At 41.0% G+C, this 17,916-nt stretch overlaps 1 protein-coding gene and 1 long non-coding RNA gene across 3 annotated transcripts in view; one reads left to right on the forward strand and one right to left on the reverse strand.

Annotated features, from left to right (window-relative positions):
* Positions 1 to 13,645, reverse strand: LOC113024733 (malate dehydrogenase, cytoplasmic). Of its 2 annotated transcripts, none has more exons than XM_026172029.2 (9): positions 13,161 to 13,645; positions 6,886 to 6,984; positions 5,456 to 5,552; positions 3,954 to 4,129; positions 3,012 to 3,134; positions 2,190 to 2,366; positions 1,993 to 2,106; positions 1,660 to 1,749; positions 1 to 433 (listed from the first exon to the last, which is right to left on the reverse strand). In XM_026172029.2, exons 1-9 carry the CDS (start codon positions 13,212 to 13,214, stop codon positions 311 to 313), a joined length of 1,053 nt encoding a protein of 350 aa, XP_026027814.1. In that variant the 5' UTR covers positions 13,215 to 13,645; the 3' UTR covers positions 1 to 310. The 2 variants fall into 2 exon arrangements, with proteins under 2 accessions (XP_026027814.1, XP_026027815.1); XM_026172030.2 differs by lacking the exon at positions 13,161 to 13,645 and adding an exon at positions 8,002 to 8,236.
* LOC113024734 (uncharacterized) overlaps positions 5,437 to 17,916 on the forward strand; it is a 29,463-nt gene continuing 16,983 nt past the window's right edge. Inside the window, exon 1 of the long non-coding RNA XR_003272701.2 lies at positions 5,437 to 5,579. This is a non-coding gene — a long non-coding RNA (uncharacterized LOC113024734). The remainder of the gene's footprint in view (positions 5,580 to 17,916) is intronic.

The following is a 17,916-nucleotide window of genomic DNA, read 5'->3' on the forward strand; positions in this document are numbered from 1 at the left end:
TTTGGTCGGTTTCTTGCTTTATTGGTGACATGTTCCGTTACAGTTTCTGGACAGCTACTGCGTGTTATCTACCACCACAGACATTTTTCAGTGTCTTGCAGATGTAGGAGGCCAGGCTATGTTCATTAAACAGGTTTTCTGAAAACCTGAAGTGGCCAAGTGACACACACTCACTCACACACACGCATAAACACATACACACAGAGGTGACACGCGGGCGCCAGCTTGGACGGTTTATTATGGTGGAATCTCAGAGCCGAGAGCAGCGCGCCTTTGGGGGAACTAAATTCTGGACACCGGCGCGTGACAGTCACTGGGAGAGGAAATCCAGGGCAGTGTCTCGCTCCTCCACCAGCTCTGCCGCTGTGGCGTCCATCTTGGCTCGGGAGAAGTCATTGATGGGAAGGCCATCGACCACTTTCCAGGTCTTGTTCTGTGGATAGAGAGAGAAGAGTCAATGGTCGAGCTATGCGATTTAATGCATTTTGTCCAAACTCATCTTCAACTAAGGCTGTCAGCAAAAGAGCATTGTTGTTACACTGTTATTGTTACTGTGCGACAAACATCGACTAAAAGCATGAAGTGACTTACATGTGACTAACCTACAGTTTTGGACACTAATGTATCTTATACATCATCTGGGAGACGAGTATATACACTTTATATACAAGTACCAGTTATAATGCCGACTAAATTTACATGAATGTGATAAGGGGCACACGTTCATTTTGCAGCTGTTAAGTAATTAGGCAAGCTAGGCAACCACTTTAATCTGATTTTGGTTAAGCATTGGGTAACATGAGCCAGAATCACGTTTGATCACGAAAACCAAAAGATCCGTTCAGTGAGACAAATGTTCCGTCGATGTCCACTGCAGTATTCTGCTGTTTGACAGGCTTTAATATTTACAGCATGTTTTTTTTCTTCTTTTTAGCTGATATCAGCTAACATCAGCTTACTTGCTAACGCTGACAAACTGCTTGATGCCCAGGCAAAAAGAAATACACCCTCAACAACCTTAAAGAGTTTGGGCCATGTTCATTTTCTGAACCGATGGAGGCAGAAGAGTGCAGGTGGACATGCTGTTGAAAAGACAAATCGGTTTGCTACAGATTTATAAGCACTAACATTGTTTATTTAGCTTCACATAAGGACCATAAAGCAGCAGCAGTGTGGGAATGATCTGCAGCAGCTGTTTATGTAGACAGATGTATGTAGCCTGTATATAAACCAGCCCAACACAAGAACCTGGACAGATTTTGAACAGTCACTTGGGGCGATCGTGGCTCAAGAGTTGGGAGTTCGCCTTGTAATCGGAAGGTTGACGGTTCGAGCCCCGGCTTGAAGTGTCTCGCCCAAGGACACAACGACCGAGACGGTCGTTGTGTCCTTGAGCGAGACACTTCACCCGTTGCCTACTGGTGGTGGTCAGAGGGCCCGGTGGCGCCAGTGTCCGGCAGCCTCGCCTCTGTCAGTGCGCCCCAGGGTGGCTGTGGCTACGATGTAGCTGCCATCACCTGTGTGTGAATGTGTGGGTGGATGACTGGATATGTAAAGCGCTTTGGGGTCCGTAAGGACTAGTAAAGCGCTATATAAATACAGGCCATTTACCATTTACTTCCTAATCTGGACCTATTTTACGGTCCAGCATGTATTCACCTTGATTTGGACTGGGAAAGAATAGATCAGGTCCTCTGGGATGTTGTAGGAGTTTCCAGAAGCATAGACACCCATGGAGACAAATTCACCCTTGAAGACAGGTAACAGTTTCAATCAGTTTGCATCAATAACATGTAAGCAGAAATGTATAAAAGAAGACTACAAACTCAGCAACTTGTCTGGAAAAAAGAAAAGAAAAAGCTTTTTTGATGTGATCTTACAGGTCTAAAGATGAGTACTTACCTTTCTGACCATCAGGATTCTTATTATTGTCAAACACTAAAAAAAATAAAATAAAATTGAGCTGGGATTAATCTCTGTATCCACACTGACCTCCTTGGTGCCAAACCAGATGTCCCTCATGTGGTCACAGATGGCCTTGGCGGCAGACATGGCACTGGACAGCTTCCTGGCCTTGATGACAGCAGCACCACGCTGCTGCACTGTCTGCAGGATGAAGAGGAGAAGGTTTCACATTAGAACAAAGTTTCTGTCTGTTTGTTATGTTTGGCATGGAGTCAATAACTCACAGAGATGAAGTCTCCTCTGAGCCAGGCATCGTCCTTGATGGCTTGGTAGGCTTCCGTCTCGGCTCCCTGGAGGTTGACCTTAGCGTGGTGGACATCGGGGTACTGGGTGGAGGAGTGGTTGCCCCAGATGATGACGTTCTTCACTTGGTCAGAGGACACGCCACAGCGCATCGCCACCTTCAGGAGAGAATACAACAACAAAAACAGAAGTAGTATTTTAAAATAGTAACCATGATATGTCAACACTATAATTAATGGTGCGTTTTCCAGTTAGTGGTTATTCGATATAAAATCTTTTATCAATATAAGCAAAAAAACCCCAAACAAACTGTTACTGGGGAACTTAAGTGTATTTTTCCATCTGACAGAATCGAACCAAAGGAAAGTTTGAGCACCTGAAAAAACACTTTGTGCAACTAAACGTTCTGGGCCCTTGTTTGTGCGTGATATTGTTCAGCTGTCTTTGCAAAGACAAATGTCAGTTTCAGATCTTAATGTACATCACAATATTATAATACGGTTTACTCCAAAAAACAAAACAAGTTTAAAGCATGTCCGGACATATTTAGGGCAGAGACGAACTACAGTCACGTCAGATAGGATTTTATGCATTACTATAGTTCACAATTCAAAATAATTTCATGATGACAACTCTCGTCAGCTTGATTTAAGAGTTTCTCACAGAAACTGTCCCAGCAGGATGAGTGTTTAATTGCCTCAGTGATGTGTGGTCAACAGCTGGTTGGAGATGTGAGCAGGTTGTCCTGTATTATACAAATGTATATTGTAAACAAAACAATAGTAAATTGTAAACACATGTACCTGGGAGCAGGCTCTGTTGTGGTCCAGTCGGGTCAGGCAGGAGAAGTTCTCTTTAGGGATGGATGGAGCAGACTTGGAGGCGATCAGACAGTTGGTGTTTGCGGGGTTTCCAACCACCACAACCTGTCAGGGTGAGATCCAAACATATCTGTCAGACACAGAGTCTGAGACAATTTCCTGAATTTGCTTTGCCTGCAGAAAGCAAATGAACAACTGGCAAAACAGAGTCACAGGGTGAGCAGAATTTAGAAGATGCTCAAATCTTCTGTTATCCTGAAAATACACATTTATTAAAAAAAAATTTAAACTTTTAAACTAATGGAGTAATCAAAAACGTAAACGTTTACAGTAAAGAACGGCACTAGCGATTTAGCTCTACGCTGGTAGTGACCCGAGTTTGTAGCTGCTCTGTTAAAAGTCAGCAGGGCAGGTTGTTATGGCCCACGGCGCTCTGTTGCATAAACAAACTCAGAAATGAATCACACAAATAAATTTAGCTCTCTTGACAAAAAGGACTTAAAACACAAATATTCTTCTCCCCTTTGTAAACAGAACTCTGGCATGAAAAAGAAAGATTTTTGAAGATAAAGTACTCGGGACTAATCCTCACTGAATTAGAGATTTTAAGATTAGGCACAGTACAAAATGCAAGTTCAACAAAACACACTTGGAACCTTTGGAGACCTGCAGTTCTTTTATGCAGCAGCATGACGCTGCTGTGTGACGTCCAGCAGACAAACAGATGGTTTTGACATGCAAAAGACGTTTTCTGGATAAGCACTTTCACTTCCTGTGTTCATCAGCTGCAACTGGCTTATTAAGTCACAGATTTTCAACAAAATATCTGAAAATAATATTATACTAATATAATAATATTCCCCCCCCCAAAAAAAGCGAATGGAATGAACGTAAATATGGGTATAGTGAAAGTCGAGGGGTCACCTTGACAGTCTTCTTCGCATACTTGTCCAGAGCAGCTCCTTGCGTCTTGAAGATGGCCACGTTGGCCTTGAGCAGGTCCTTCCTCTCCATGCCCTCCTTCCTGGGCATTGAACCCACCAAAATGGCGGCATCAATGTCCTTGAAAGCCACTTCTACCTTGTCAGTGGGGATGACCTCTGTTGGAGACGAAGCACGTTAGCTGTCGCAATTCGGACTTAAATATTCCAATATTTTGACAACATTTTGATGAGCGAGATGAGAGAGAGCCTTTATTTGTCAGTTGCACACAGTTGTTTTAGTCTGCAAACCCCAAGCACAATCCTGTCAGGAGATTTTCTTTCTGTGTTTATCACTACACTGCACCATGAGCTATCTGAACAAAGGGGCCCCTGCAGGAACGTAATGATAAGAAAAAGTAAATGCATGGACTGATAAGACACACACTGATTTTTAAAACCAGCATCAGTACCCAGTGTACCCAGTTACTCCCTGCAAGCGTAACTTTGCACATAACTTTGTAAGTTCTGACTAAAAATAGCGACTACTTTAATGAAAGTTACAGAAGCTTGGCATCTCAAAGATACGTAGGGTATAGCTGATTGGCATGCCTACTATGCGATTTTTTTTGTTCTTAGTTGTGTACAAACTTTGGACAGTAGTATTTATTTTTTAATGGCAAAATCAGTGTGATAATTTATAAAAAATGATCATTTCCCAAGTGAAGATAGTCCTCGATAGGGTCACATTAACCTTCTCACAATTTTTACTGTAATAAAAGCTCATTGTTACTGAGCGACTGAGTCCACATGAATATCTGCAGCCCTGGCTGATTCTGCTTTTGCTGATAAGATGTGCTTGATGTCTGACGTTAGACGTAAGCTGGCTGGTATCAGCCTGGACTTCAGTCGGGGTTCATCTCTACTCCATTCATATTTGTCCCACCACTGCTCTGATTGGCTGCTGTGGTGCCTGAACCAGCAGCCAACCAGAAACTGTACTTTAGACACTCCTCCAAAGAGCAGCAGCAGTAGACAGAGAAGGCTTCTGCCCACAGTTTATGAAGGGCACACACACACACACACACACACACACACACACACACACACACACACACACACACACACACACACACACACACACACACACACACACACAGTGTGTACTGCATTCCAGATGGAGCACAACAAGCATCTGTGGCTGCATCTGGCCGCTGACTTCTTAAAATCTCCATCCTTCTATCCACTTGAGCTTAAAATGAGCAATAAACAGCTTTTGAACAATGTATTGCATGCTAACATAATCGAGTGGTTTCTGATTCAAAATAATTAGCAAAAGCTCTGCAGAATATTTGTCAACATCTTCAAAAGGCAGGCAACACCTTTTAAGATTCCAGAAAATAAACAAGCAGTTATTTTTGTAGTTAAAAGGCTAGTTTAGATCCAACTGATTGAGAAGATTCACCATGAATTCTTGCCATGCACAGACACACGGTGTGGGCTTACCCTTCAGAATGGGGAGGGCGCAGTCCTGCAGCTCCATGACGACTCCATCAAGCACTGGCAGCATGGGGGGGATGTCCAGGAGGATCAAGATGATTGGCTGAGAACACAACATGGTGACATCACAGTAAGACAACTTGAATTATGGTGTTCAATGTGCATCACACAAGTTCAAACCAAACACTTTATTGTAAGTGATATAAAACAAACAAAAAACCCAAAAACTTTTACTGATTTATTTGTAAGCAAAACAGGGTGTATCCACGAAAAACACTGATGTGGCTTAAAATTAGATTTTGCTAGTGGCTAAATCCAGGGACAGATAGATACTTGGGGAAATCGCATGGTTAACATCAGCCGGGCATCTACAGAATTATTTCGTACTTTGTCTTTCGTCTGGCTAACACTGGCTATTTCTAGCATGTCCTCTAACGTGTAAGCTCTTTCTAGTGAAAATGCTATCTTGAACGGACAGGATCAGTCAGTTATCCAAACTTCCTGTGCTGTCCAGTATCCTGGCAGACAAAAGCAAGCAAACTTAAGTCACTTAATAATGCTTTGATAAGGTTATGCAGAGCTCATTTTATAAATGTCGGGAAAAATGTGCAAAACACTCAGTGCAGCATGTTTCAGTAGAAGCAAGATTATTATTTTTTGTAATTAAGGTGAATATAGCATGAAAGTGAAAGGATTTGGGACAGATTAGCTCCTTTCTACACCTCGTACAAAGACCTTTCGATGCATTTCCCGGTGTCACCTCCCACATGGAGTGACTCATTAAGGTCATGTTTTAAACTGCAATATTGGCATGGAATCAGGTTTCAGATGCAATCACTAAAGTAGAACCTGTTGTTCCTAAAACTTGTTCTTCCAAACCTTCACAAGTGTGGGAGTTTTCCCATGCTTTTCTCCAATGCCTTCCTAAATCCATATGAGTTATTAAAGCTCTGTTATTTTATTCTAATAGCATACCTTTGCATGATTACGAGTTTAATACTCTTACATTGGCTTCATCTTCTAAAACAAGCTGTTTTAGCCCCTCCCACTTAGAGACCACACTCCCTTTAAGTCAACTTTCTTCAAACGGCTGCACTCATCAAACATAAGAGTGAACAGCAAGTGGGAGGGGCTTTTGTGCTTACAGGCAGCACTGTGTACATGAGATGTCCATGTCAGCGAAAGAGCGTTTAGAGCAGCCTGAGCTTTAGGCTCACAGAGACTACTTGTTCATAAAGAGGCCTTTTATTTGAAAACTTTGTTCACTTCTCCTTTTTCCCTACACTCTCTCACAGATCAGAACTCCATTAACAAGGCATGTTCATTACTCATGCTAATTCCATTATATAACAGTCCCAGTCAGAGATCGGGATCTGAGAGAAGGGGACTCTGCTGCTTCTGAACATTATGTAATCAAAGCTCAGAATGAATCTCACCTGGTCCTTCCCGAACACATCTCCCTTGGCGATGCTGTACAGCAGGGAGTAGGCAATCTGGCCAGCAGCGCCGGTCACCAGAACACGGATTGGTTCAGCCTGCGTAGACAAAAACATTAGCGTCACTGACCCAGTTAAACAACTGAGGCAGGAAATGAAGGAGCAGTAACTATCATTGTTGGCTCACTGGCTGTGACTTTTCTTTCTAGTTGAAAAGCACATATGCATAACAAACTAAATCTTTACATTGAGGACAGTGATGTCTTCCTCATAGACAAAACTTCACAACAAAGCCCGTTTGAAAATTAGGACAAACAGAATGATCTAATATTCTTGCATAATAGCAAGAGTAGCAAAATTATTGTTTATTTTCTGTGAGCACTTGGTATCTCCGTCTCATTGTCCATGCATGAAATTCATCAAGCAGTGGACAGACATACTTAAGTATATACAAGCATGGAAGGAATTCCTTTCATGCTTGTATGACTTCGCACTCACTTTAATGAGAAATAATCAATGAAATGGGCGAATTGCATACAGGGTTAACGTGCATTTTAAACACAAAATAAACTGCACACAAGTATGTTCAGAGCCCGCCTTGCATTATTTCTAACTGGGCGGTTTGTAAGAGAGATTTCAATCTGATGGAGCTCCTGTTGTGATTGGTTACGCCAACAGATTGAAAGAAAAGGCCGCTGATGTAATTTGAGGCCGATGCCACGCCACCGCCTCTCCTTCATATTAAAATGGAGGTTTTGATGTACAGTGAACCAGCGACTGTTAAACAGTACAGCGGTGCACTAACCCGCAACAGACCGTTGCTGTATTACATCTTCCGTATTTTCGATAACGCATCTCCTTCCTGCGCCACAGCCTGCGCGTGTCTGCTTTGCCCTTGGGTCTCGTACAACACAAAGATAACCTTTATTAAAAACTCGTAACACCATCAGCATGAAGTGAGATGAAACAATTACTCTGCCGCCTTCTTGTCAATGTTAACGATTAGTGCATCATTAAATAAACCGTTTTTTTAACCAAGAGAAACGGTATTATGATATTCGACGTCTAGTTTACATAGTTACTATCAGCCAACGAGGTCAAAATATTCCAGCTTACCATTTTAACTAGCGAATGCAGATAGGTTTGCTGTGCGGTGCCTGATTCCCCCTGTCAGAGTCGGACTGGACTGCGGGGTCACCTCTAGCCTTGTGTTGCAAGTCAGGCGGCGAACCGACTCTTCACACTCACCATGGGATTTGTAGTCCTTTTCAATATTAAGTCAGATGTTTTGACACAGCCGAGAATACAGAAAAGAACCCATTCTCCCACAATGCATCACTCTGGTGAAACCGCGCCCCTTTGTGCTGAATATGGTGGATGGTTTTCTGAAAAGCGTCCTTTTTAACAGAGCATCTATAAACTGTATGTTGTCGACATCTTGTGGTCGGCAGCGGAACATCATTTGTTTCGCAAAATGACAGCTTTGAAACTCAAGAACGGCATTATTTACACTTACAGAAGTATGTTTAAGGCCCTCTCTATGGAACGTTTTAAGAATGAGCAATCTAAAAAACGAAAACACCAATGGAATAACATAATAACACTGGGAATATGGGGACTCAACACTGACCCAATGAATGGAACCCCATAAACCTTTCTGGCTACCGAAACTACCGAAATATATCAAGAAGTGGATGAATTCCCTTAAAATTCTCAGAACACTTTAATTGTCAATTAAGTATTCACAGAACTGAGGTGAAACACACACACACACACACACACACACACACACACACACACACACACACACACACACACACACACACACACACACACACACACACACACACACACACACATAAATTCCCCTCTTGCTCCTGCAGGCAGTCTTTATTCTTCAAGCTGGGTCCTCTACCAGAGCTGGCAGCTTGAGGGTCCTGCACAGTATCTTTGCTGTTCCCAGGACTGCGCTCTTCTGGACAGAGATCTCAGATGTTGTTCCTGGGATCTATTGGAGCCACTCACCTAGCTTCAGGGTCACTGCACCTTGTGCTCTGATTACCACAGGGACCACTGTTACCTTCACCCTCCACACCTTCTCGAGCTCTTCTCTGAGCCCTCGGTACTTTTCCAGCTTCTTGTGTTCCTTCTTCCTGATGTTGCTGTCATTCGGTATTGCTACGTCTATCACTACGGCCGTCTTCCTGTGCTTGTCCACCACTACTATATCTGGTTGGTTAGCCATCACTATTACGTCCATCTGTATCTGGATGTCCCACAGGACCTTAGCTCGGTCATTCTCGACCACCCTAGGGGGTGTCTCCCATTTTGACCTCCGGACATCCAGGCCATGCTTGGCACACACTATGCCGGCCACTTGGTTATGGCGTTCCATGTATGCCCTGCCTGCTAGAATCTTGCACTCTGCTGTGATGTACTGGAGCATCTTTACACAGCCTTCATCTGGGGCCTTGCTTGGTTGTGATAGACCCCAGCCTCTAAGGATCTTGTACTTAGAGCTTGTTCATGTGCTTCCATGATTAGAGCCTCTGTGCTGTCTTTCAATCCAGCTTTGTCAGCCTGCTGGTAGGATTTCTAGATGTCAGCCACTTCCTCTATCTGCCAGTGGTACATACCGTGCAGAGGGCTTGTCCGTCCATGATGGTTCCTCCTCTTGCTCTGCTTTCTTGGGTTGCTGCTGCCTCAGGTATTCATTGAACCTGGTTAGTTGGGGCCATCTTCCTGATATAACCGAGGATGTTTGTTGTCTCATCTTCGACTGTGGTACTGACACTCACTAGTCCCCGGCCTCCTTCCTTCCGCTAAGCGTACAGTTTCAGGGTGCTGGACTTGGGATGAAACCCTCCATGCATGGTCAGGAGCTTCATTGTATTCATGTCAGTGGCTTCTATCTTCTCCTTTGGCCAACTTATTATTGCAGCAGGGTACCTGATCGTGGGCAGGGCGTGGGTGTTATAGCCCAGATCTTGTTCTCTTCCTTCAGCTCACTCCTCAGGACTTGCCTGACCCTCTGCAGGAACTTAGTGGTTGCGGCTTTCCTAGCGGCCTCTGCGTAGTTCCCATTTGCCTGTGGGATTCCCATGTACTTGTAGCTGTCTTCGATGTCTGCAATGTTGCCTATGCAGAACAGCAGTGGGAACAGCGCATCTCCTTGGTAGATCCCACACTTGATGGTGACTTGTGCTATATGCTTGAAGTCGACCTCTATTGTTGTACCCATTGAGTTTGTGATGAAAGCTCTTAGAGTCCTAAAACATGGTGGAGGTAGAGATTGCTTGTGTGGTTAAGAGTTTAAGTCAGTCACTAGTGTTTATTGATGATTTAACTGCTGATAGCAGTAGCAGGATCAACCTCAAGTGTACAGAATCTCTTCATTGTATCAGTGAGCCTTTTACATGAACCAAGCCTTTTGGACCCTTATCATCCATGGAAAGTACTTCTGGAACTTCCTCAAAGGACTTGATGATTTTTTCCATTAAATTCAAGATGAAGGTCATCATGCATTACATGACATTAAGTGTTTATAGATTAATGTCAAACCGTTTTCTTTTTCCGTTAATGAGTGAACATTTTGCGACTGTGTGAGGTGTCAGAATTTCTTATAGTTTGCATTTTAGAATTCAAATTTGTAACAGTCTTTTCATTTCTTTTATTATTATTATTTTTGTTGAAAAACAATAAAAATCAAATCAGGCCAGCAAGCAGGTGTTATTGCACAGGGATTGGTGTAATACAGGTTTATACTTCCGAATTAATTTTTTAAAGTACTTTCAAGCTCAGAATTGGATATGAATAATGGAGTCATTTCAATGATTTCATGTTTACTTATTATTATTATTATTATTTTATAATTACAAAAATAAAAAATAAAAACAAAATAATTTTTCAACTATGAGATAAAGTATTTCTCATTCTCTCTGTAAGTCAGAAGCATAGTAGATGACACCTTTTGGCTACCAACAATATTATAAATAGTAAATGCATCTCTGACTATTCACACCAAGCACATTTATTCTACATCTAAGTACTTGGAACCTGTGTATTTTTAAAAGACCAGGCTTTTCAGGCTCATCAGAACTCATGAGGCTCCCTTACTAACCTCCTCAAGAATCCCTGAAATCCTGTTAAGTGTTTCCTCTGGGATTTTTTTTTCCCACTCCAAGACCCCTATAACATCATGCAGGCTTTATTTTATTTACCACAAGTCTTTGCCTTTGAGACTTTTGTTTCAGTTGATTTGTATCCCCTTTAAAGCATCTAAAACTCTAAAGATTTCATTTCAAACTCTAAGCAGCAATATGTTTTCCTCAAAACGTCGCCCCTGATGTAGATAGTAGAAAAAGTCAATCTGAAAAAGTCAGTCAGTTTTACAGTAAGGTGTGAATTATTTTGATTGCTTTCAAGTCAGGGCCAAAAGTGAACAGTTACTTTTGGTGAGTTCACTTCATGCACTACAGGAAGCTAACATGATCAGCTGCTATCTTGTTAAGTTGCCAGTCAACCTAGCAGGGGGTAAAGTTGCACTGAGCTGAGCTATCTAATCTGCTGTTGTGTTGTGGCACAACCAAGGTCACAAACAAGAGTCAGGAGGCTGAAGTGACCTGATAGCTTAGCAGTTAGAATGCATTTCACATGGGGAAAATAAAATAACTTCAAGCTGTGAGTCCCCTGTTTTTCGCAAGTCATTCCTCTGCCCTCTTTCCACTCTAACTATCCAATGATGCCAAAACTTCTTTCTTTTTAATGTACTTTCTCTATGCATCCTTTCCCATTGCTCATTGAAGCTTAACCTATAAAAGAAATCCAAATTTAACAACAAAATGTAGCCTTTTAAAAATATTTAACCACAGTTATACTGATAGTTACACTGATAAATATAGGATATAGTGGTAAGGTATGTTTTTAAAGAGAGTGGTTTTTTTGGCTTTAAATGGGTGTCAATCATAATCAGGGACTGCAAATATCCAATCTGTAAAAGAATTACAACACAATGCAGAAAGCCTGAATGGGAGAGTCAAGGCTGTAGCGGCACATTTTCATATTCAGCCATCACACATTTTTTGGCTGTGTAGTGTATTTTAGCAACTGATAACTGAAGGGAGGGAAGTGAAGGAATGCAGGGTCTGTTCTAGGAGAAAAAAACAGAGGACCAAGTGAGTTTTTCAGTTACAGTCAGAATTCTTCTGCATATCATTCAGCTCAGCCATGTTGGATTTGTGTGGGCTCAGTTAAACTTTCCCGAAACAGGTCTGTGTTGGCGGTAGCTGGGCGGGAACTGACCGCGGTGCTGATAATCTGCAGCGTGGTGTACTGCATCAAAGCAGCGGGAACAACCACCGGTGTATGGCCCTCAAAATAAAAGGATGGAAAGTGTATAATATTTGCTAAGCCTTCATTGGCAGACAAAACATCTATGTTACACGATTTATGTCCTTTTATTCTGTTTATATAGTTTTAAGGGTGTTTTTCTTAGGTGCACTGTACATGGGTTCCTGTATGAGCTGGGAGAGACTCCAGCAAGCCAGGGAATTTTTTTGTGTGTTCATTTTTCATGCAGAGCGAAGGTTTAGGGTGTTGATTTATTATTCATTCAAATGTTTTAAGTTTACTCTGTGTAATTATTCTTTTCAATTTTACTTAAAAAACAACAACATGTTTTATCATAGTTTTAATTTGGACATTATCATAATATATTTACTATTGTACTTTCTGCCGTGCCAAGGGTGTATCTTCATGCTTGAGTTAAAAAAACAAACAAAAATCGGGGGGCTTTTTCTTTTATTTTGAAGAAACCCTGCGGAAGTTGGTTTGCTTATTTTAGTTTGGTTGTCAGTGTAAGCTTTACCAAAGCTGCTAAGTGTGAAGGCGACGGCTGTTGTCAAATCAATGACAACGGGGTGAGAGAAAGACGCAACCTGCTGAGTTTCTTCATTCACATGAATGTAGCATAGGTTTTCCGGTAGCCAGTTTCATACCAGTAGTTAAACGCAAAAGGCCCAGGTGAAACACAACATAGGGCTGTATGAGTTAACCATCGGTTTACTACAACAGTTAGAACAAACGACAATGGCATGCACCTGTCTAACGCAGACATGAATTATTAATATCAATTAGTTCGAAAGCTAAAGTGAATAGTGACCGTTTGCATCGGTCAAGTTTGACTTTAATGATGCGTTCAAGGACGCGTCGTCAGCTCCGTCCCCAAGGTGGTAAAACTAACATCCTATGCTTTGCTGATGCTGATTTCCACTCACCCGCGATGAAACGGTCCGCATCACCAGATACATGGAAGTCAGCAGCGTTAACATGGTGCCGCTGGTGTTTAGTTGTCTTCTACTAAAAACAGACGTCCTCTGAAGCAGAAATGGCGCCTCAGTAACGAGAGAAAGACACACAGACACCCTCAGAAAGAGAATACGGCAGGCGAGGATCTCACCGCGACACCAAAAGCGACTGTACCCGCGGTGCAGTCACATTCACGGCTTCTTGTTTCTCGTATGCCCGAGTCACACCTCCACTCTCTACCTATACACACACATTAACACACAAACACACACGATTGCTGCAGTCCGTCTAGTCCCTTAATGAGATTTTGAGGACGCAAATAGCCTCTGACCAAACCGCTAAAGCTTTTCCTCTGCAACCATAGGTGTAAATTAATCGTCATAATGGGCGTAATATAGTAGTGCTTTTCTAATAAGAATATCTGTAGTAGGTGACGTCACTGCAGGGGAACGGGATATCATGGCTGCTCCAACCCAAAATGTATGTTTTTCAGGTCACATGAGGACTGCTGCAGAATCAACGCTGTCTTGGAAGGAAAGCAAGGGGCAATAGTAATGCAGGTGTTGATACAGAGATGTGCAAAGACATTCAGACAGGGCTCGATTTAAAGACAGAAAAACTCACAATGTTCAAATAAACTGTTTTGAGGTTAGGGGAGTTCGGGTACAAGAAAGTTGGCCACAATTATATTTGATCATGTAATAATCAAGCTATTGTTTCGTGATTAATTGATTTAACTACTCTTTTGATGATAAATGTTCAAATGGGAAGATGGAACCTAAAGTATATTTACATTTTAAGGAGACTAAGGTGAAATATAAGTTTGGACACACCTTCTCATTTAATGTTTTTTCTTTATTTTCACTTCTTTCTACATTGTAGATACATACTGAAGACGTCAAATATATGAAGCAAGATATATGGAATTATGTAGCAAAGAAAAAAAAAGATAAATAACTCTAAATATATTGCTGTGTTGACAGCGCCGCAAACCTTTGGCCTCCTCTCACTGAGCTTCATGATGTAGTCACCTGAAATGGATTTCACTTCACAGCTGTGCCTTATCAGGGTTCACTTGTGGAATTTCTTGCCTTCTTAATGAGGTTGGGACGATCAGTTGTGTTGTGCAGAAGTCAGGCTGGTACAGAGCTGACAGCCCTATTTGACAACTGTTAGAATTCATATCATGGCAAGAACCAATCAGCTAAGTAAAGAAATGACAGTCCATCATTACTTTAAGAACTGAAGGTCAGTCAGTCCGGAAAATTGCTAAAACTTTGAATGTGTCCCCAAGTCCAGTTGCAAAAATCATCAAGCGGTATGACAAAACTGGCTCACATGAGGACCGCTGCATGAAAGACTGTTAAATCTTTCAGTGTTTAAAAGCAAGGCTCCATTGTGTAAATTAGCATATTTATGCATAGTGTAGCAGTATTCATGTCTACTTTAAAATCACTTTAAAAAGCTAGTGTTCACAAAGAAAGATGCAGAGTTGCAGTAAGCTGCAATAAGTAAACATACTGATGCCAGTAGCTGTGCGTGCTGACATTGTTCACAAAGGACATTTTACATGCTGGCAGGTTTCTGACTGGGGGACCTGTACCCATTAAGATCATTCTGTGAAATCTTTGTGGGTTAGTTAATGATAGATTTGAACGTTTTCTCCCCTCTTATGCACAGATGCAGCACTGATTCATTCTGTGAGTTATATGCCTTTTGTATTCTTGTACTATTCTTAAGTCAGAATGAAGTCGTTTAACAAACATTCCTATGAAAGTAGTCAGGTGGAGACTGACCAATAATAACTGAAAAAGTATCCAATACTCACTGAAGAAGTTGAGTTTTGCACAGTACTGTGTGTATTATCATTTCGCTTTAAATACTGCAGCTATTTAGGGAAGGGAAACAGAAAAAGAACGGTAGACACAAAGTAACTCCTAAAAACTATACAATACTTTTCAAATGATTGTGTTTCATACTGTTGCACCTGCTGACTCCTGTCAGTAGAGGTCACTATATGCATACAGGTGCAATATGGTGGCTTCTCTTTTGCAGTCAGAGGGGTCATGTTTCAAGAATATTTGGAGTAGAAAATAGTTAAGCACACGTGAATATGTATACAGAAATTAAAGAAGGTTATTTCAAATAGTTAATAGTAATGTCAATAATTGTGTAAGTCTAAATGCTATATATTAATATTAATTAACTCTCTCCAACTGCTCTGTGGAACAAGACATGGCTTTTATTATTATTATTATTATTATTATTATTATTATTATTATTATTATTATTATTATTATTATTATTATTATTATTTTGCAAAGTGCTGGTCTTATGAATTAATCTTATGGTCTATGAATTCTGTCTGGCACAGTGGTTAGCACTGCTGCCATATAGCAAGAAGGTCTTGGGTTTGAATCCACCATCTGGCTTCTGTGTAGAGTTTGTATGCTCTGTCTGTGTGTGATCTCACTGGGTACTCTCTGTTCCTCCCACAGTCCAAAGACATGCTGTTAGTGGGGTTAGGTTAACTAGTAATTCTAAATTGCCCATAGGTGTGAAAGGTAGTCTGTCTCTCTATGTGAACCCTGTGACAACTAAAGCATTTACTTTAGCATTAAACCTTTTTGCAAATTAAAAAAAAGAACAATTCTGGTGATGACAAACACTCACATAGCTGTGACCCCCACTGACCTGGCAGCCTGCCCCTGCTTCAATCTTGTGATAACTTATTGTGAGGTGAATTCTTCTTTCATGCTGATATTGGTAGCACAGATAGTCACGACTAGGCACACTTAAGTTATTTGAACAGCATGTCCAAACCTGGCAAATAACAGCCAGCCAGCTAATCAGTCAGTCAGTCATAGCACACATAATCTGAGTACATATCAGTATAAGTCATATGGGGAGAGAAATCCTTACACTGGGGCTCTTAAAAAGACAGTTTGTTTGGTTTTAACATCATGTACAGACAGGGGTTAAAGTTAGATTTGGCAGATGGGGGGATTCTAAGATCAGGTGCAGAGTGGGGAAAAGAATTATCTATAAATAATCAGTAGAATTTGTGTTGTGAGCCCCAGTAGATTTTTCTTGCGTACAAAATGTCGTTAGCAGACATACTGATGTTCCAATATTGACTTTCCAAACCCGGAACGCTATAAAGTTAGAATAAAATATATAGTTGAGTGAATCTAATCAACATCATCACTTTAAATATAAAATGATTTCTGGTACTCGTGATGTAACCTAGTAACAGTACCTTAGATGTAACCAATCCAACATACTGCATCACTGTAAATTTGATCACAATAGTACAGACTAACTAATTTAGCTTACCTTAACTGCCTGTATCATGGCAAAATGTGTAATAGAATAGCACAAAATTATCATACATCGTTTTTTTCCCCCAAGATATAAACAAATAAATTAGCAAAACATTGTGGTTAGATCTCATGCCGTATTTAAATTCTATACAATAAACGAGGACATTAGATGTAAGAGTTAAAAGTCTCAAAATAATCATCCTTCCTCTCCTGTCCTCTCCATAACCAGTGTGGCACATTAACGTTTTTATTTTGTTTTCAATTTTACATCTGCATCATGAATGCGTTGAAGGTGTGAGTCGTGGGACAATATTTTGTTCTTATTATTGAGCAAGCATCTCAATGCTGTCAGTCTCTGTTTTGCAACCCTATTCCATGCTCACTTCTTATTTAAGAGTTGATTCTGCTCTATTTCTATTAAACCGTTGCAGTCACTGTTTTAATTATGAAAATGTTCATGGTATCCAGTTGAAGACGCTGTTTACAAAGCTTAATTCGGGAACAGTGAAGTTGACATTTTGACATTGTCTTTCACTTACTGGAACATGTCCAACATCTAGCGTAAAGCTTCATGTTCTAGTTTATACTATAAATTATGTGTTCATTGTTGTTTAGTTAATTAAAGTCATATAAATGTGAGAAACTGTCTACTCAGGGCCCCTGGTATACCAAGTGCTTGCAGTGAACTGAGGGTTTGGCCTAATATTCATTGGTTATTGAGCTAGTTTCATCACACAGACCTAGCAACCCTAAACAAAATAAAATTTAGTTCAGATCCTGGGCTTTTGCATTGCATTGCATTGTCTTACTTGTGGACCTACTTGTGGACCTATTACAAGTGTGCTTCACAATAGAAATGTTTGGAATTGAGAATTGCTCTTTTGAAACTATTTCTGTTTTCTGCTACCTGCGGACAAATGCTCTGCTCTGTTTACTAACTTGTCTCTGTGTGATTAGATGCTAACCATGGATTCTACAGAAGCTTTTTGTTTCTCCCACTCTTTCTAAGCGGTACAGGTGACAGTTCTTGGGCTCTTTCTAGTGACCTTTGTGTCATTTTGAACATAGTTTTAGTGTCAACTAAGATATTATAGTTATGTCATAGTTTTTCTTCATCACTTTTACTTCTTCTGAGTGGTTAAAAGGTTCATATACACCAGGGCTCATTATTTAGTTTCAAACCATGCAGATACATATCCTCTGTAATAATGATATCGGTTGTGGATCCTTTCTGGCCTTTGGATTGTATGGCTCGATCCTGGTAAGCTGGACTTTTTATAATTCAGCTGCAGATGCCCAGTCAGGTTGGCATCTGATGTTATGGTGCAGCAGGAGACAATATTCTGCAATGGAAGGTAGCTGCTGTTGGGGAGTGTGATTGTCACGGGAGGGTGTGTGTGAG

Source organism: Astatotilapia calliptera, chromosome 6 (assembly GCF_964374335.1).
Source record: "Astatotilapia calliptera chromosome 6, fAstCal68.1, whole genome shotgun sequence".
Taxonomy (NCBI): domain Eukaryota; kingdom Metazoa; phylum Chordata; class Actinopteri; order Cichliformes; family Cichlidae; genus Astatotilapia; species Astatotilapia calliptera.

Excerpts from the sequence above, each read along its gene's own strand:
- LOC113024733 (XM_026172029.2), bottom strand. The coding sequence starts at position 13,214 with ATGTTAACGCTGCTGACTTCCATGTATCTGGTGATGCGGACCGTTTCA. Across the intron at positions 6,985-13,160 it reads TGCGGACCGTTTCATCGCGG|GCTGAACCAATCCGTGTTCT; the intron begins GTGAGTGGAAAT and ends TTGTCTACGCAG. Across the intron at positions 2,367-3,011 it reads ACAACAGAGCCTGCTCCCAG|GTGGCGATGCGCTGTGGCGT; the intron begins GTACATGTGTTT and ends TCTCTCCTGAAG.